Here is a 19,803-nt window from a genome sequence, read left to right on the forward strand (position 1 = left end):
GTGGAGTCAAACCCTGCTCATAGGACCTTCTTGCTGTGACACAACAGTGCTACCCTGCACTCCTTTTCATACAAATTGTAATTTATTACTTTTGTTTGGCATTACTGAGAAGATATGGATACACATGATCCAGAACAGGGGAAGTTTGTCTGGTTTTCACAGATCTAACTGAGATCGTGTACAAATCCAGACATACAGCTTTCTTCAGAAAGCAAGTTTAAGATATTTAAGATTATTCTCACTATTGCATTTAGGTGTAAATGCCCATATTTTCCTTACCCTCCTGTGTACTCACAGGGGAAATGTAAACTAGTAGAAACCTGTCAGCTACAGCTGTGCAGATGTGAAATGCTTGTGACATGTGTGCCAGTCACTCTCAGTTCGCCGGTGAAATCAAATTCTCTTCATTTCATTTAGAGCAATCAAAGGAGGAGAATCATCACTGAGTGATGGCTCATCATGACACAGAAATACATGATCAAATGTGTGAACAGATGACACAACTGCAAGGAGTGTGTGTACAAATATCTTTTATTTTAATCAAGCACTTTATGCCATGAACTCGTATGGGATGGGCTCCAGGAGCTGTGGCTCATTTCTCTTAGTGGTGACAAAGTGAGCCTCACGAGGAGGAGCAGGCTGAGGAGACAGAGGAAAATTTGAGTGAAAATACAATGAAACACAAAAATACTCCTTTAATAAATCTAATTATATTCAAATTACACATCTGGGTGGTCTTCTTACTTTTTGAATATTTCAGGCTTTAACAATTCTATTCACGTGTTACAATAAACTCTGCTCATACCTGGCGCTTCAGTTCCACCCAGGTGCCCTTCTGCTTGGCCTCCAGCTTCTTGCGCTCATTTTCCTTAACGCGCTGCAGGAAGCTGTCCCTGCTCTTTGAGTGCTTCACGTGCTCAATACGCACATTAATCCTCTTGGCCAGGATCTTGCCTCTGTGAGTGTGAACAATTTCAATTAACAGTTTATAAAAAAGAAACTGGGCAATGGTAACATTTCCTTTAATTGTGTTGTGAAAATGGTCTTTCAATGTCCAAATGTCTCCTGCATAAAATCCCAGGTCAACACAGAGGAAGGTATGCTGGGATTCTTAAGGATGAAATGCTTTCCCCCACATGAATGGCCACCATGGACAGAACGGTTCATGGTAGCAAAGTGAAGATGGGGTCATCTTTCCTCTCACTAGGTAAAGTGCATGAGCCAACACACACCAGTGAGAACAGACATTTAATGCAATAATGATCACATAGTTGGAATCAAGACTTAACCCGGCCATGCCGAGTTGATCAACAGTTTCTCTGATTAGTTATTAGATTCTTTTATTTGTAGACGTTCTAAGTCATCTGGTGTGTGCTAGCTCAAAGTGCACAAATCTAAACATCCAAAAATAAAGGATCTTACTTACTTGACCTGCTTGTTGACAATGATGCCGACAGCATGTTGGGTTACATTGTAGATGCGTCCTGTCTTGCCGTGGTAGCATTTATGAGGCATACCTTTCTGAACGGTTCCTGTGCCCTGAAACAAAATCATAATAGTTTTATCAATTTTTAATCCTGTTAATCACCAGATTAGGCAATGCATTTCTACAAACCACTTGTCAAATTCTTTCTCATAGGGAGTAGCTGCTCAACATGTGATGCTTTTATTTAAATTAGGTCTGATTTGAATTAGGCACACTTGGTCATTAAAACACATTTTAAGACATGCACATTTCCCAAAGCACTTTATAAAATACTCAGCACATTTACTTCATAATCACTGGGCTGTCTCAGTCAGGTAGTGCTTTGATCTTGCTTACCTTGATGTCAACAATGTCTCCCTTCTTGTAGATACGCATGTAAGTGGACAGAGGGATTGGGCCTGTGAAAGAGAAGGAAAGACACGTTACAGACTTTATACACACACTTGGGAGCAGTTTACCTGCACTTCAAACTTGGACTCACCATGCTTGCGGAATGGCCTGCTGAACATGTACCTGGTCCCCCTCCTCTTGCCTCTGGTGTTCGTCATGATGCCTGATTACTGAGAGAAAACACACTTAGATTAGACACACGTAAATGTGACCATTGCCTACTAATGTAAACACGTAATTTTAGCAGGTGTGTAATAATATAAGTCAATAAAGGAGCTTATTTACATCCAACTGCGCCAGATGATGGGAAATTAGACCGACTGTCACTTAGACAAAACATATTGTTTTCATATTGTAACATAAACACGTGGAAGTTCATATTCGTCACATAACTACAAACCTGCTGAATGAGCTCTTTCTACACAAACAGCCGATAAATAAATATACGACCCCAAATATCCCTCACTTTTCAACAACAGAGATGCATTAGCCTACAAAACTACTATACATAGCCAGCGCATCACGAAACATAGCAATGCACAGCCTAGCAGGGACAATTCAGTCCGCTATACTGAGCGGTATCTAACATTTCAGAGCCACGTCATGAAAAACGCTTTAATGAAAATGTAAAATATCGGTGTTTCGTGTCTTTCAGTAGGAATAAAAGGGTTTCGGAGGGAGCAAAAAACTGCTTCTATTAAACGCTCCTCTGCCTGGCAGGCCCACATGGAGAGCCACGCTACTGAACCGGAGGGCTGTAAACGGAGAAAACTACTCCCAGTGACGCCTTTTCAACCATTAACAACACCGTGGCGCATGAGGGAACAACTGCGGTGGATATATAAGTGAAACTGTGCATGTAAGAAAGGATAATATAGATGAAAATCGACTTTTAAACAGAGAACATCTTACCCCCGGTCTCTACAAGATGGCGGGTACGGCGGAAAGAGAGAGCAATGGCCCCGAAACTCCGCCTTGTGAAGCTGATTCAGGAAGCCCGTGAGATTGCCTGAACGAAAAAACGACCGAGAGAGAGCAAGCGGTAACGCCTAGGTTGAAGACGAATGAAGAAGTCTTGGTTTTGTAGTACATGGATGACAATTGTCAGACTTTCACATTTATGAAGTGCTGAATAATACAATAATATAATACAACAATAAAAACACTTTCCAGACGCTCAAGTAGACATCATCAGGTTGGCTCTGTGGACAAATATGACATTTCCTGATTATATTTTACTATAAGCCTAGATAGTTTTTAAAACGCATGATATTGTTTCCGTGTTTATTCTATAAGTCTAGTTTTTAATTTTATTTCACCTAAATAAAATATTTTCCAAATGAATGTTTAACTTTAGTTAGCTATAGTAACATTGGTGGAAACACTACAAAATGGGTTTTGGGGCATATTTTAGGACTGTGGTATATTTTTTAATATTAAAATACAAAAATCCAAATTTTCCTAGTACTGAACAATGTGTCATTAATTTTTTTTAATTATTTTAGCCAAATTTTTAAATTCATAACCTGAAATGCCTATATAGGTTAAAATAACAAATGCAAAAATAGATCTGTATTGTGTTCATTAGCAGGGTGGATCAGTGAAACTAACTTTATATAGATAATATCATCTTCTTCACGTTCTTTCACTGTAGGGATGTTTAACTACACATCTATCTATCTATTGAACTGATTGAATTTAGTTGATACCCTCCTTCCTCTAATTTTCACATTTTGAAAAGCCATCAGTGTGCAAGACTGAACCCCTTTGCGGGCCTGTTCATGTCCCAGAATTATATGTTTGACACGTCTGTCATATGTGTTTTCTCGCAAATGTATTATTTGTTCCGGTAATTTTAACGCTAGGTATTTACTTAATTAAATTTGATTAAATTTTGTCCTAGAATGGCAGTCTTAAAATAAATTATTTGAAAAAAGAAAAAATGAAGATAGAAGAACAGTTGTGTGCAACGCAATGAGGACTTACTCAATGGCTCTGGATGCAATGTAAGCATGCGCAACACTTGACTTCAGTCAACCTTTAATTTCTTCAGTGACATGGGCCTCAACAACACGTCACGTGATATTGCTTGATTTTTATTCGCCAGATAACTGCATCTGAGTAGGCATCGAAGAAATGTCATAATGTGTGAATACAATAGCCACAAGCTTTTTTATATACGCTGTATTGAAGCTACTCACTTCCGTGATTAAAGCTAAAACGGAAGCACCCGACAGAGAACGCTCTTGCGTTCTTGAGCAATTGGACCTTCCGTCGCGAGCTCAGCAGAATCTACCCTCACGAGGGGAGCCAGCCCAGTCTTGTCAGCGCGCTGCGGTGTGGTGGAAGATGGCGCTAGCCGAATGGAAATCCTAATGACAGTCTCCAAATTTGCCTCTTTTTGTACCATGGTAAGTGCGCGGCAGTCTCATACTGTTATTAGTCAGACTATAGGGTGGTACGGAAACCGCGGCTGCGCTGCTATTGGCGTTTTAAGCCGTGGAATTAGAAATGAAAGCAGTAAATTTTGCTGCCAGTGCTAGCCAAGCAGTTTTTCGTCTATAGCCCAGCCAAGCAAGCAGCCACCCACCGCCTTCTCCGCTCCCCGCTTTTTGTTAACGACAGTTGACGGGCACACGGGAATGCTTGCTGCTTTATTACTCATAGCTTGACGACTTATTTGGTTAACATTTCTCACAGCTTCCCCGGTGACAGTGCACCTGCTGCACCTGTGATTTACAGCTAACTAGCTAACGTGAAGGTAACTAAAGCTAAACCAGTGTTTCTGCTTGCCAGCAACTGAAACACAGCTGGATAATGGGTGACTTCCGAGGATTAATCTGCGGTATGTGACGGGAAAACAATGAGGAGAACAGACAAGTTGTCGTGGGAATCTGCCAGATAATATTAACGCGGGCAATGACGACATTGTTTAACATTAGCTGCGCAGTTGTGGACCCATTCCAGGTCCAGATCTACTCTGCACAGTTTGTTGCTGTCTGCACGGCGCGTCCTAGCCTTTCACCCGTACTAAATAATACCAAAGGGATACATATGCAGCCACCGAGTCATCGTAAACTTCAGAAACCTTTGAAATTGAACGTTTTCTGTTCTGAAACATGCAGTTTGTTCAGTTTTGCTTCTCGTGTTGACTTGAGTTGTGTCTAAGAACAGTTAAGGAATTATGACTCCTGGCAAAAAAAGGTTTAATATGAAAAAAGCTGGTCTTGGAGCTTTAAGCACCCACTGTTTTTTCATTTATAGCAGCATACATGACCTTGAAAATGTGAAGCTAAGACAGGATTTGCATTGGGATTCGGATGCAGTGTTGAAGAAAATTATCTGTCTTGTTTGAGGACAGTAAAATATTTGTCTGTCTGCTGTGTTTACAGGGCGCCAATGCCTCTGCTCTGGAGAAAGAGATTGGATCTGAGCAGTTTCCAGTCAATGAGCACTACTTTGGTCTGGTCAATGTAAGTGAGCAGTAACACTACCTGTGTTGCATCTGTACCTGACAAGTGCTCACATTGGGTTTTCCTCTTGTTTGTAGTTTGGAAACACTTGCTATTGCAACTCAGTGCTGCAGGCTCTGTACTTCTGCCGGCCTTTTCGGGAGAAGATCTTGGCGTACCGGAGTCAGCCTCGACGGAAGGAGAACCTGCTTACCTGTCTGGCTGATCTGTTTCACAGCATTGCCAACCAGAAAAGGAAAGTGGGAGTCATACCACCCAAGAAGTTTATCACACGACTGCGCAAAGAGAATGGTGAGAGGAACTGATCCAGACAGGGAGATCAACAAAAAAAAAAAAGACATTGCAGAGGGTGAAACTATAATTTGCTGACCTGCAGAGACAGCAAGTAGGGCTGGGCGATATGGCCTAAAATCCATATCACGGTATAATTTGGAGCATGTGCGGTAACGATATATATTGCGATATATTCTTTCCTTCTGTATAACGTATTTTACAAACTATAAGGCACACTTAAAATCCTTTAATTTTCTCAAAAATTGGCAGTGTGCCTTATGTATGAATTGTGGTTGTGCTTACTGACCTCGAACAGATTTTATGTAGTAAAGGTGCACAGAAATCTGTCAAAAAATGTTTTAGTACGACTTTGGTAAGCTATGAAGCTGCACCGTTTGATGGACTGCCAGAGCATTACGGCTACCGTAGTCAGGAGCTTTGCAGAGTAATCTGGGTCCAAAACTCCGTCTCCTTCAGGTCCCAAAGTCAAAGGAACACTGCGGCATCACTGAGAGTTAAAAACTGTCTAAATTCTTTCATCTTTAATTAAATGATCAGCGTTGCTGCTTTACCAGGTGTAACAATTAAATTTAACATCCAGGCATCCATGAAAACAGAATTTATTACATTTAACAGAGTTAGAAGTTAGCAGAAAGTTAGCTCGCTAGTTTCCACCTAAACATGATATAGCATGTTCTGACTGAGAGATGTCTGAAAAAATTCAAACCTACAGCTCTGCTATCACTTCCAACATAAATGAAGACAGAAAACTAAACAGCAGTGATGTTTGTAGGGTTACTGAAGTTGGACTAGCTGGTATATAATGTTGTGCTACGTGATCGCTAGCTACACAGCTACGTTAGCATAACATTAGCACAGTGAAGCTCGAGGATGAACGCCAACTTTTTTCCACTCGATGAAAGTTAACGTGAGAGTTTCTGGTGGTTAGGGACAAATGCAATCACATGGCAGGATGCTAAAAACTGACCAAACTTCAGTCAGGAGAACAGCTGAGATAATCCATCCACAATAAGAGGTTAGTCATTAATATACTGCACCAACATGGGAATAGAGCAGCTGCGAGAGAATTCAGCATTAATGCATCAATGTTACGGAAGTGGAGGAAGCTCAGGTTTTGGCTTACCCCATATTCCAAAAGTGCTTCTTCTCTTTGCTATTACTGCCGCCCGGCATAATTTGCAGATGATGTTGTTTGTAGCTGCAATGCTTTCGACCAAAACAGGCGCAGCTTGATGATGACACCATCAACATGCTCTATCGCGGTAGAGCGGTATAGTCAAAATCTCTACCGTTGGCCAAATTTATATCGTTTCTACCATATACCGTTTATACCGCCCACCCCTGACAGCAAGACATCCTGTTGTTGTTGTTGTTGCTGCTGAACTTGGAGAAACGCTAAAAATGCTGCTTTTTGTTGCGATTTTTATTCCTCAGAGCTCTTTGACAACTACATGCAGCAGGATGCTCACGAGTTCCTAAACTACCTGCTGAATACTATTGCTGATCTGCTTCAAGAAGAGAGGAAGCAGGAGAAGACAAACGGCCGCCTGGCCAATGGCACTTTGGACTCCCAGAACAACAACAGCAATGCCACACCTGCCCCCACTTGGGTCCATGAGATCTTCCAAGGCACTCTGACCAATGAGACGCGCTGCCTCACCTGTGAAACGGTGAGATTCTTCACTTCATTCTGACACATAAGGTGTCATATCATCTTAACAAGACGGTTGCTTAAACAGATTTGTTCAATATGCTTGCAAGGATAAAGCTGCAGTGGCACCACAGAGCTTAGTTTTTGTGCAAACATTGTTTAACTTAAGGAATTAAAACCTAAGACCTGACCGTGTAGTTTAAAACAGTTATTCTAACCTTTACAAGTCTTTTTTTTGTTTTTTTTTCCAGATAAGCAGCAAAGATGAGGATTTTCTGGACCTCTCTGTTGATGTAGAACAGAATACCTCCATCACACACTGCCTCAGGTAAAGCAACACTGCTGCATCAGCAATTGAAGGAACAGGATTAGTAGCTCCGTGCAACGATTGTGAAAAATGACGCCTATTTGATGGTTCCAGGCTCTTAAAAGATAGCATTTGCTGCCTGTTTTCTTCTTACACTTCGTTTCTTTGGGTTTTGGACTGTTGGTTAGACAAAACAAAGCCATCTGGAGACAACAGGCTGGGCTCCTGGAAACTGAAATGGATCATTTTCACTATCTTTCGATTGAAAAGATCAAGTAACTGCAACCATTTTAGATCTTTCCTAACACATCTTGTTGAAGCCCACTTAAGTCAGACTGAAGTTATTATTAACATTTTTGTTACCGGCCATTTCATGTCAGAATAGCTCCTGCAAATAGGCCTGTTATTAACTGGAAGTGAGTCACACCCTGCATTTTGTTGTATTTTTAAATGTGGAGTTAAAATTGACCGATTTTCTCTTTTGATTCCTCTCAGAGGTTTTAGTAACACAGAGACACTGTGCAGTGAGTACAAATACTACTGTGAAGAATGTAGAAGCAAGCAGGAGGCACACAAGAGGTCAGTGTATAGGTTCATTTTTAATGTATGATTTTGTTTGTGGTTGGACATTTATATCCAGCGTTGCACTCGTCATTGTTCTTTTAAATGTAGGATGCGTGTAAAGAAGCTGCCGATGATCCTAGCTCTGCACCTGAAGCGCTTTAAATACATGGAGCAGCTGCAACGCTACACCAAGCTGTCCTATCGCGTCGTCTTCCCCCTGGAACTCCGCCTCTTCAACACCTCTGGGGACGCCACCAATCCTGAGAGGCTGTATGACTTGGTCGCCGTGGTGGTGCATTGTGGGAGGTGTGTATGTGAACACATAACTGGTATAGAGAGATAAACACTTAATTCTTTGTTTTAATAATAAAATACATTTGAACCCGTAGGCTCAAGAGTAAAGTTGCATTACATCTGAATCTCATAGGGCAACATGTAGACTCTTGTGCATGGGTGGTGCAGTGGTTAGCACAGTTACCTTAGTTTGAACCTTCCTGAGGCGCCTGTGGCGTTAGCTTGCTATGTGTTACTACCTTTCTTCTAGCTACTCCGGTTTCCTCCCATGGTCCAAAGGCGTGCATGTTAGTAGGTTAACTGCTGATTCTAATCTGGCTGTAGAAGTGGAAATGAGGTAGATAAAGTAGATATGACAAAGTTTATCTCATTTAAGTTTCCATCAATGCTCAGCTGTGTTCTCCTTTATGTCTGTGCTGCCTTTGACCCAGTGTCACTGGGAGTTAGTCTGTCTGTGTTTATTCAAGGTGTTTCACTGCTTTTCAGCAAGTGGATGCTGAAACAGAGTCCAGTTTTCCACAGCTGTTTTAGGAATAATAGATTACACTTGAGTTTTTCTGTCAGCTAAATTCCAGGGATGAATTCGTAGCATGACATTGATGGTCAAGGCTAAAGCCGCTGATTAGTCACAGAAATAAAACCGACAATTATATCATGCATCAATTTCTCTCAATTTTTTGTAAATTGGTTAGTCCGTAAATGTAAAGAGAAAGTAAATATTTCCATTTCATGAATATTACTCACTATTGAGAATGAAGAATGACACTATCAAGTCATTCTTAATTGGGGGTTCACTTTTCTACTCCTTATTGCCTTCTTACTGGGTGCAAGTGAAATACTTCAGTGTTTACCTTTGACAGGTGAACTGCTCATGATGTTACAGAGATGAACCGTACCAAAAAAAAAAAAAAAACGTCTGTCTTCCAAGTACAGTTTATATTGCCCTTTATCGCTTCCCAGAAAAGCAAAATAAACAGCAACTCTAAAATATATGGTAGTGGTCTGCCAGCTGTTCACCGCACATCCGCCACTTGTTTTTCCACCTGTCTGGACATACTTATATTTAGGGGTTATAAAATATCTTAACAGGCTTTTACTGCAAAACTTTCCAGGAACCTGAGTTGGTAGAAGCAACTGCATCAGCCACATAGTCTGCCAATCATTCTCTGTAATGGAAGCCCCAGGCTCTATCCCACTTTTCAGATTTCAGTGCATTAGTTGCTAGATTTTACTTTTATGCATTATGCTCACCGAAACTTTGTCAAAGACCAGAAACAACACCCCCTAGGTACACCAAGAGTCTTCCCCCAGCAAGTCAGCGTGCCCTCCTTACCACAAAAACTAACTAACAGACTAAAACCAGGAATACAGTGGGTGTGTGGATTCTCTGATTTCTTGTCCTCATCACTTGCTCTGTGACACAGCTAACATAAAAAACGGACACCGTACCGTTTTTGAAAGATGCAACACGGGGAGCCGCTTCTGAAATGCTCCATCAGCTCTGGTAGCTGCGATGTACCTATACCCAGAGTATTCCTGGGAAACTCTAACCCTCAATGTGATAAATCTTGGCCTCACAACCCACAGGACACTGTGTACTCCAATGTCCGCTCTCTGACAGGTCACAGCGTTTTCAGAGGCACAAAGGAGACCTAAACAATAACAATCAGGCTGGCACTTTTAATAACTGGTCTCATAATGATGATTCAAAGCTCGCATTGTTAAGCTTACCTGCTTAAACTCGGCAACATTAAGAAACATCAAATTATGATATGTTTTCTAACCCTTTCCTATCATTTCGTCAGGCTTATTGTATCATAAGAATAGAAAGTGTTACATCAAAGCTGCACAGGTGAAGCTGAGGTTAGTCGAGTTAGACAGAATTAATAACTGCTTTTGATTTCAGTTTTATACAAAAAAGGGCTTGAGGCACTTCCTGGCATATTGTTGTACTTACCAGACTTACTTGCAGTCGTGTTAACATTTTCATAATTAATAGTTAAAGCTTTGGTTGTACCCGTCTCGGCACTTAGCAGTAGAGAAGTGTCTGAAAACCAAACAAATGCAGATGACTCACTTCAAGTGAAGAGTGTTGATTTATATTGAGTGTTTTATATACAGAGTGTTTTAATCCATTAATGCTTATAAATTGGTAATGTAGAAGTCATTTCTTACCCTTTCTCTCACATGCTACTGAATCTGTTGTAGTATTACAAACCTCCACGTTTAGATGGTCACTGTTGATTTTAGACTTGTGCAGTGAATCTTTGCAGAGTATACAATGTAACTAACGTATGTAAGTGGTAGATGTACGCCATAGCCTCGATGTCCGCCATTGTTCTCTTGGGTTTGTGTTGCATACAAATGATGTCATTAGGCTTTCGGGCCACCTTTCTATGACAGCCCCACCCATATTAAAGTGGTACTCAATTGTAATGGGGAAAATGGCTCAAACTGAGTGGACCTGAGTAAGTGCTTGTTGGGGGAAAAAACTGAGTCGTTTTGCCAAATCTCCCTCCATCAGTTTGCTGACGTCTCTGTCCTCCTATTGAGGTGATGATTGTTATTCTTACTGATTCATTCAAAAACTGCAGTGGAAAAGTAGCTGGAAATGCACAGGAAGAATTAACAGTACTGAACAGGCTAATCACGAGGTTGTTTTACATTTCCAGGGAGTTGGACGTCAGATAAGGGTGTAGGGTGTAGTTTTAACACCGAAATATAAATCTCCTGTCAGGCTTAATGGTTAAAAGTGACTTTGCTGAGCTAATGTGCTGTTTTATTTCTCTTCAGTGGTCCAAACAGGGGTCACTACATTGCCATTGTGAAAAGTCACGACTTCTGGTTGCTGTTTGATGACGATATTGTAGAGGTGAGTGAGTTTATTTTTGTGTTTGTGTGATTTAGAGTTCACTGTAAGCCTCTATTTCTAAAGAAAATCATTCTCCATTTCTGTTCCACAGAAAATCGATGCACAGGCCATAGAAGAATTCTACGGTCTCACTTCTGAAATCTCCAAGAACTCTGAGTCGGGCTACATCCTCTTTTATCAGTCCAGAGACTAAATTTGGATCCTTGTGTGTTACTGCATAACCCAAGAGAAATGCTCTGTTTCCTCTCCGTGGACGGCGGCAGACTTTAAACGCACCACAGCAGCCTGCACGGTGTCATACCTGCCTGCACAGCTGTAATCCATACCTGTGCTTTTTACACACTCAGCAGTGCAGCTCAGCCGTGGAAATTCCCCATACGTACCAGCCTGACCCCGTCCTTCCTGCCCCTTCCACAGCCCCCCGCCCATCATCCGCTGCTGCTGCTGCTGCTGCTCGGACAATAAGACGATACTGAATGCAAACTGTGTCAAGATTGTTTTTAAAAAAGAAAAAGACTTTGAATGAGGGTTGTACAGATGTTTGTTGGTTGTATGAGTGGCGTTTTAGTTTTTGCTTTGGGTGTGGGTTGAATGGGTATTTAATAATTCATATGATGTAACATTGGCCTGGTGTCTTCACCCCCCACATTGTGACCTGGAACGTACTGAGAGAGGATCATGGATGTAAAGGAAGATCAATTGTTGGGGGGAGTGGGTGGGTGTCCCACATAGAGGACACACCAGGCTGTGTATTTCTACAGTGTACAGAATGGTATTTGTATAAATATTACAAGAAGATAATATTATCATAGGAAAATGTTAGACCTTGAGAAGACGTATTAACACTATGGTGCACTTTTGATACCGTTTTGTAGGTGTTGGCAAGCTTAATGTGAGGGTTTGCTTGAAAAAAAAAGGCCTGTTGTGAAGCGATCATTTTCTGTTTTAAAGAAAAAGAAATAAAGCCAGTAAGAATGAGGCTGGGTGTGCTCCCTTTTTCGAGTCCCACAGGTGCACACTGATGACTCATATGGGGGACTCAACATCGCCCCTTAGTGGTGTTACTTGGTATTCCAGCTTTCCCGCTACAACAGGAGCTATTTTTAATCCATTCAGGCCCAAAAAGACAGGTGCCTTTAAAGAAACGCGCACAGCCGTTGTTACCCCCTGCATGGCCAGTTAAGTGTAGTCAGGTGTATTCACCCACCCGATTCATTTCACACGAGGTGTCTCTGAGGCAGAGGTGCAAGGGGATGTGACAAAGAAGATGGAGGACAGCGGGAACGGGAGGAGGTTGGGTGACACACATCTGGGTTGCTGTTAATAGCACAGACGGGACCAGAATAGCAGGGCGTCGCGGGAGGAAACCGAGCCTCTGCATCCAGCACTTTCACGCGTGAAACGAGTCGGGTAGCAAAAAGGAGAAAAAAGCCGGTTGGGGGTAGGGGTCATAGAAACTAACAAAACCCTGCAGATCAGGTGATCAAACCTCATGAGATTATGATCCAGTGTTGCACTATCATATGTGTGCTCTTTGCACGGAAATCGTGTCAGAAAAAGCGAACCGTGCCGTACTAGAGCGCAGACACCTGTACGCGCGCTTCACACCTGTCTTTGTCCTTGAGACGCCACGGACTAGACACATTTAGCTCTTTAACTGAGTTTAGCCGGTCTCTGGCAATCTGGCCCATTTGGGACTCCTCCTCCTTCATCACCCCTCCACCCCCCTCGCACTCACACCTCCTCTTCATCTCTTCCGCCGCTGCTCCGCTCGCTGCTCCCTGCACAGCCGCAGTCCACAGCGATGCGCCGTTAACGGCTGAGCCGCTCCGCGCTCTTTTTCTGCTTCCATTTATCCCCCTCTCCCGAGCTGCGTCTCCGTCCACAGTGAGATACCGTGGAAATGTCAGGCTGTCGTTCTTCAATCTAGACCGGGAAGTCTCAGCTCACAGAGTCAAGGTAGGCTGGGTGTGGAGGCGCATTATTGAGCATCCTTGACATGCATGGAAAGATGCCGCCTGTGTGTGTGCGTGTGGTTTTTTTCCTCCCCCTACAGCATCCTTTTGCTGACGTGGAGCAGCCAGTGTGTTTCATATGCAAGGTGCACAAGATAAAACGGCACTTATGGTATGAGAGGAAGAAACAAGCAATTCCTGAAATAACGGGTGCGGTGTCTTCTGTTGTGGAGAGCGGGACTTGTCTGTGAATTAACTTACTGCTATCGCCTCTGGTAGTTTATCGATATTTGGCTGTCTTGGCCTGGGATTTTTTTCTGCAAAGCATGCTCTGCTTTATGTTATCCTCTTGGGATTTTTTCTCTTGCCACATTAAAAAAGTGTTATAATCTCCTTAACAGTCATGGGTTAAATTCCCAAAGGAAAATACCAGTTAGCCGTATGGATCAGCGTATTTCTTCTTCAGCGCAGGCTTTTATTGTTTTAAAAGGATGGAAATGAAAAATACAGATTTTTCTTTTATTTAATTCAAGCAACACTGAGGTAATGCGAGGCTTTGCTAATTTGCTCTTAAAGTTCTGTGCACCACCTGCACTGTATATAACCTTGACTGTCTGTGGAATGAGTTACCCTGGGTCTTAACAGCATGGATTGAGATGTATGATACAGACAGTACTGATGAAACAGCCCCTGTTTTTGTCTTCCCGTGTAAAAAGCCCAAAACATAGAAAAAGAGGCACTTGTGGCCGGTTTATATGATGCTTCTTGTGCTCTTTTTGGCCATCAAAGTATGCATAACATCAGGGTGACCTGTATTTGTTTTTGTCAATTTCAGACGGGGGGCACAATGAGTGAAGAGCCACCAGTCACCCCCAGCTGGCTGGCTCCTGATTCCACAGCTTGGGCCAGTGGAGGTGGTGGACCAATGGACAACAGCACCAGCCTGGGGACGCTTCCACCGGAAGACTCCCTGCGGCCCAGCCAGCTGCCGCTGCTGGTCAACCCCTGGGACATTGTGCTGTGCTCATCTGGGACTCTGATAGCCTGTGAGAATGCTCTGGTGGTGCTTGTGATCTGGCAGAACCCGGCGCTCAGAGCTCCCATGTTCCTGCTGATTGGCAGCCTGGCATTGGCTGACCTGCTGGCCGGCCTGGGCCTCGTGCTGCACTTCACCTGTGCCTACTTGCTTCGCTCTGATTCAGCCCAGTTGCTGACTGTGGGCTTGATAGTGGCCTCATTCTCTGCTTCTGTCTTTAGCTTGCTGGCTATCACTATTGACCGGTACCTATCATTGTATTACGCCCTCACCTACAACTCAGAGCGGACAGCGGCCTTCACCTACACCATGCTTGTGCTGCTGTGGGGCCTGTCCCTTTGTCTAGGCCTGCTGCCCGTCACAGGGGTCAACTGTCTAGCGGAGGCGGCTACATGCAGCGTGGTGCGGCCGCTGACAAAAAATAATATCGCCGTGCTGTCTGTCTCCTTCTTGCTGCTCTTCGGTCTCATGCTGCAACTCTACGTCCAGATCTGCAAGATCGTGATGCGTCACGCTCACCAAATCGCCCTGCAGCACCACTTCCTGGCTGCCACACCCCACTACGTCACAACCCGAAAGGGCGTGTCCACCCTAGCCATCATCCTGGGTACCTTTGCCGCCTGCTGGATGCCATTCACTGTCTACTCCCTCATCGCTGACTACACGTACCCGCCGCTCTATACCTACGCCACGCTGGTGCCTGCCACCTACAATTCGGTCATAAACCCGGTCATCTATGCCTTCAGGAACCAGGAGATTCAGAAGGCGCTGTGGCTGGTGTGCTGCGGCTGTGTTCCCACCAGTGTGGCCCACCGTGCACGGACTCCGAGTGATGTCTGACCAAGCAGACCCAGGTGGGAAGAAAGAGAGGCAACCTGGGTCAGCTCTGCTCCTCACTGGATCTTACCAGTGCCAAAGAGAGAGCAGCAGCAGAGGAGGTCCGGGGCAGTAGTGGAGGGCTGTGGCTTGAGCTCTGGCCTGGAGATGTCAGTGGCAGACGCAGATTGGTTAATCATCCACAGCCAAATGGATGCATGGATGGATGGCTAGATGGCATTTTTTTCTTTGATACATGTACCACAGGGCAAAGTATCTCACTGTCTTCCCCAATAAAGACCACTATCGGGACTTCTTCTCGTTCAACCCACGCCACACCCTTCCTCATGTCTGCAGAGAGCACTGAGTGCATCACATGTTAAAGGCAGCAGCTGTATATATAAGACATGCATACACTAAGCGGAACCGGACCACTTGAGGACATGTGCTTATTTTCCACCAACAGGGAGGAATTGTTAGTTTGCGCCTGCGTGTGTACATGAGTGTCTGCGTGTGTGTTTGTGTAAAAACCTCACAGCGCATTAGTTTGTGATGAGCGGAGAAGGAAGGAGGGAGGGAGCCGATGTGGCTCAGTACGCAGGCATTTCCACAGCAAAGCCCGTCTGGAGCAGCAGCAACCTGGCAGCTCTGCTGCTGCACTCTGAACGTGCGTCGAAAGCTAAACAGCCGCGGAGAGCTATAAATAGACCCGGAGCTCTCTGATCTGCGCCCTGCGTTCTCAACGGAAAGAAATCAAGCCGCTCCCTCTTTCTTTTCTCCCCTCTCTCATGTTCTCATCCCTTTTTTCCACCCTTTCTGTGGGTATTTTAGTTCAGCTCGCATCTCTGAGGGCCAAGACAAAGCACTTGAGAGACTTTCCCCATTAGCCTCTTTCATTTTTTATTAGTATGGATGGAGGCATCAAACCATATAGAGGCCTGTTGGATTAAATAACATGACTGTATACCTCTCCTCCTCCACCTCCTGAGGGGAGATTTACATTTCAAAGATATAAAAGAAAAACAGCTGGTCTATTATTCCTAAAGGAATAACATGAATAACAGCTGATCAAATAAATGGAGCCAGAGTAGTAAAATTATACTATTTATTTTATTTGATCATGTTTCCCTCCCGAAGAGCCTCAACCTCATTAATAGGTGTGCATGTAATGGCCCGGTTTAATTTGCATGCAGGTCCCTCATTGCTCTTCCCGAGTTCAGTGTAGGTCACACAGGTCGCTGCGGGCAATGTGCCGTGGTTTCCTGATGTCACCATGACCCAAATAATTGTGTTTATGTATAATGTACCTCACATTGAAAGAGCTAAAATCATTGCACCAAGGTCACAGGAGAGGTTTTTGTTTCAGCGTTTTGCTTGAGATGCTCTGATAATGATCATTCCACATCACTCCTCAGCTGCTCTGAGTTAGTTCTCCAGAATATTTTGGTTTAAAAACAGGTCTGCAACCTTCTCGAAATCGTCAAGTCCTTATTTTCTATTCAGCAATAACTAGCCTGCGATTGGTAGTTATTTTTTAGACGCGAAGCAATACTCAGACAGCAATAACATCCGCATCCCACCGCGACTTCTTCCTACAGAGTCAAGTACCATCTTGGCGATGTGTTGCAGAGAACAGGCTCAGCGAACTATGAGTGATGCTTCAGAGATACATCTTCAAATGGACGATAGACACATAATCACTCCCATGGCTGAGGGAAAAGAAAAAAAAGAGGATGAAACTACTCATTCATCACAGTGACACCACTGCCTCATTTCTCCACAACCCTACATCGGTCTTCAATCATTTATCACACCGGGGTGAAAATGTGAACTTTCTTTTCCTGTTGCCTCTGCCTTTTGTGAGCATACGAACTGTCCGTCCTGAGTTTTGTAATCTCAAATGTGTGATTTGGGACTGTTTTGCATGGTCTCTGGGTATGTGCATGTGTGTGCGTGTGATCCATCAGCTCAGCAGACCAGAATCTGTCTCCTTGTGTGGGTCAGAGGGGGAATAATGTAGGTCTGAGACATATCAAGTCCTGTTGACTTCTGACCTTATAGGAATATGCTGTAAGTCTTCCTGTCAATTCTGAAATAAGTGGCCTCGTTATGTGTTTGTAGAGCTTCTTGGAAGGAGATGGGACTAGGAGGTGGGTGCAGTGGCCGGAGGGAGCTCCAGCACCTCAAGCCAAAGTGAAAGAGACTCTAAATGAACTGGGATCCTAGTCCTGCTGGTGTCTTCTGTCTCCTGTATCACTAATATTTTACTCTACGTTAAACAATTTAGTCTGGTTGAGGCAGGTGTCCGTTAAGTGACCTCTGAATGATCCTATGAGCTAAAAAAGGCTACTTCCAAATAAAAAGATAATGCCTCTTCTTTCCTTTCTTGCTGCTCTCAGAGAGCCTGATTTGTGGGGCTCCCAGTATTAATCTTTCTGGCCTCAGACCAGGTGGGATCAGTGAGGAAAGTTAAAGGACAGCATTTCCAAGCATTGGAGTGTAGCCCTTGTATGTGAACTTGTGCACAGTGTCAGACTGCACCCTGTAGTCATTTGATTAGCACCGACAGGTCAGACTGGCACACCACAAACCATCACAAACTCTTGTTACTTTACCTTTGGAGAAAAGTCTATTTTGTTATATTCATTGAGAAGTTCTATTTTTTTCCACTTCAGTCTGGCTTGACTTCTTTCGGATTCTGATGTTGTCTTGATATATTAACCGCGCTGTAAAGCCTTTTTCTGAATGTAGTATTTATCAACTTGTTTAACCGACTCTCTCGACTCGTGTGTTTCTGTAAATAAGGCATGCCGAAGAGGAGGGACTTTATACCCACCGTGCATGGTGCTACCAAAGCCAGTCAAACTACAGGATGAGTTAAGGTTGCACCATATTTTCAGTGACATTTCTCCACTTTGGCTGTTAACGTGGACTCTTTGTTCAGTTAAGACTTTACTTTCCTCGCTTCAATATGCACCAGTTTGTCAAGGCTGGTTAAAGGATGATTAGGAAGGCTTGGCTAAGCGTATGGGAGATGTTTTGGTGGTACGTGACTTTCTCTCATTGGTGAATGTGAATCTCTTGTGTGCAGCCAACAGTATTGTTGAGATTTTCATTGTTGAACATGTGAAAAAGGGCTTTGTATCCAAGAAAGGCAAACGACTGTGATGTTGGATGTAATACTAACCTGTAGACGCACCTGTTAATGTACCCAAAGGTTTCACGGTGTCATAGTACTTAAGGTTGTGTACTAAACAGCAGTTATTTTTGGTGGGTAATGTTGCCAGTAATGGGCGCTTAGTTAAGCAGGAGAAGACCTAATTTAGAGCTAAATATCAAAACACTCAAGGGTAGGGATGGGCAATTAATGCTCCCAAGGGGAAACCTGAGAAACTGGGACTGTTGTGGAGGGCCCCACCCTGCTGCCAGGGTACACCCTGGACATGTCAACGTCAAAGGATAAATTGGAGATAATTTACCTGAATTTCAGAGTTCTCCATCTATATATGAATCCCACCGCCCCACTACAAGCTGTTTGTTCTTGTTTCTGCACCCCACCTCTCCTCTCTTTTTCAATTAATTCGTCGCTCATTTGTACATGGGGTTCTGCCTGGCTCGGGAGCCACCGCCAGTGCCCTTTGGGGCCTTCCCGGACCATATCCTCAATTCATGCTTACGCCATATACCGTTATCTACTAGAAATGCTGTCAAATCTAAATGAGGATATGGTCCAGCTTAGTGATATTATTTGAGCAGAATTCAGCAAATTGGTTCAAGCTTCAACAACAGTCGCAGTTACTCATGTGATCCCTTAGGAAAGGTAATTGCCCAGCCTTGCTCAAGGGTCCGCGAATGTGTGGGTATGTGTGTGTGCGTGTGTGTTTTAGGGTTGGGTTTGGAGATAGGGGCGACACCACGGAAACGGTAAGAGCATCTTGTGTAAACGTATGCGTAGTTCTCAATGTGAAATGCACTTTATTTTTGGGGGGGATGAAAATGGCACAACAATTTAAGTATCTGCAAAATATAAACGATAATCAACATGCACTAACTTAACTGAGATATTGTAAAAAGAAAAAAAAAAACACATTTGTGTGACCGTGCTGTCTATTTTTCCAAGGTGTTAGTTGTACTTTTTATTGCTTTGGTTAGTTCACTCAACTGAGAGATCTTGTTAATTTTGTATTAAAACCAAACATGTGCTGTGCATAAAACTCCTGCCTGGACTCCCTTTGTTCATCCTTGCCCCTCCCTTTTCGCACTCTTCTGTTTCCCTGGCAACTCCCTTCTTAGCTGTACTGTTCCCATGGAAACTGAAGGGCCAGGTATTTGTCGTCCCTATGACAACAAGGAAGAGACACAGAAACCCAGTAATTTTTGTTCATTCATCATTTTATTTTTCTCTGGGTCAAAGGTTACACAGCTGACACTAGCATATACATGCCCCCGCCCTCCCCAATCCCGACATCCCTCCCTCACAGCAGTGAGCAACAGCAGGTGGCTCAATAGCGTATCATACTCTTCATCAGTAAGTCTCTCATCCATCCGTCCATCCCCAAAGTATTTCAGATGCTCGTTCTGGTCATCTGTTCTGCAGCCAGCTCCTCCATAAATTCCAGTTATTGTCTACACATTAAAGTCTCGCTTGGTGATCTACATCATAAG

The 19,803-nt window shown here is 43.5% G+C and overlaps 3 protein-coding genes across 3 annotated transcripts; 2 read left to right on the forward strand and 1 right to left on the reverse strand.

Moving 5' to 3' along the window:
• Positions 1-513: 513 nt before the first annotated feature.
• rpl21 (ribosomal protein L21) lies at positions 514-2,890 on the reverse strand. Its single transcript, XM_084939303.1, has 6 exons — positions 2,789-2,890; positions 1,968-2,046; positions 1,823-1,884; positions 1,427-1,539; positions 806-956; positions 514-639 (listed from the first exon to the last, which is right to left on the reverse strand). Exons 2-6 carry the CDS (start codon positions 2,032-2,034, stop codon positions 550-552), a joined length of 483 nt encoding a protein of 160 aa, XP_084795429.1. The 5' UTR covers positions 2,035-2,046; positions 2,789-2,890; the 3' UTR covers positions 514-549.
• Positions 2,891-3,943: 1,053 nt separating this feature from the next.
• Positions 3,944-12,310, forward strand: usp12a (ubiquitin specific peptidase 12a). The gene is made up of 9 exons (XM_084939305.1): positions 3,944-4,287; positions 5,269-5,349; positions 5,427-5,640; positions 7,078-7,313; positions 7,546-7,622; positions 8,097-8,180; positions 8,274-8,471; positions 11,253-11,331; positions 11,423-12,310. The coding sequence occupies exons 1-9, from the start codon at positions 4,240-4,242 to the stop codon at positions 11,522-11,524; spliced, it is 1,119 nt and encodes a 372-aa protein (XP_084795431.1). The 5' UTR covers positions 3,944-4,239; the 3' UTR covers positions 11,525-12,310.
• Positions 12,311-12,921: 611 nt separating this feature from the next.
• Positions 12,922-19,352, forward strand: gpr12 (G protein-coupled receptor 12). Its single transcript, XM_084939306.1, has 2 exons — positions 12,922-13,290; positions 14,122-19,352. The coding sequence occupies exon 2, from the start codon at positions 14,134-14,136 to the stop codon at positions 15,160-15,162; it is 1,029 nt and encodes a 342-aa protein (XP_084795432.1). The 5' UTR covers positions 12,922-13,290; positions 14,122-14,133; the 3' UTR covers positions 15,163-19,352.
• The last annotated feature ends 451 nt before the right edge of the window (positions 19,353-19,803 follow it).

This window comes from Perissodus microlepis, chromosome 9, assembly GCF_051167445.1.
Source record: "Perissodus microlepis isolate ML-2025 ecotype Zambia chromosome 9, ASM5116744v1, whole genome shotgun sequence".
Taxonomy (NCBI): Eukaryota; Metazoa; Chordata; class Actinopteri; order Cichliformes; family Cichlidae; genus Perissodus; species Perissodus microlepis.

Bases quoted from the DNA above. Each gene is read 5' to 3' on its own strand.
- usp12a (XM_084939305.1), top strand. From the start codon at position 4,240: ATGGAAATCCTAATGACAGTCTCCAAATTTGCCTCTTTTTGTACCATG. The intron at 7,314-7,545 runs GTGAGATTCTTC...TTTTTTTTCCAG, and splicing joins GCTGCCTCACCTGTGAAACG to ATAAGCAGCAAAGATGAGGA. The intron at 11,332-11,422 runs GTGAGTGAGTTT...TCTGTTCCACAG, and splicing joins TTGATGACGATATTGTAGAG to AAAATCGATGCACAGGCCAT.
- gpr12 (XM_084939306.1), top strand. From the start codon at position 14,134: ATGAGTGAAGAGCCACCAGTCACCCCCAGCTGGCTGGCTCCTGATTCC.
- rpl21 (XM_084939303.1), bottom strand. From the start codon at position 2,034: ATGACGAACACCAGAGGCAAGAGGAGGGGGACCAGGTACATGTTCAGC. The intron at 957-1,426 runs GTAAGTAAGATC...TCACACTCACAG, and splicing joins ATTGTCAACAAGCAGGTCAA to AGGCAAGATCCTGGCCAAGA. The intron at 640-805 runs GTATGAGCAGAG...CTGTCTCCTCAG, and splicing joins GGGTGGAACTGAAGCGCCAG to CCTGCTCCTCCTCGTGAGGC.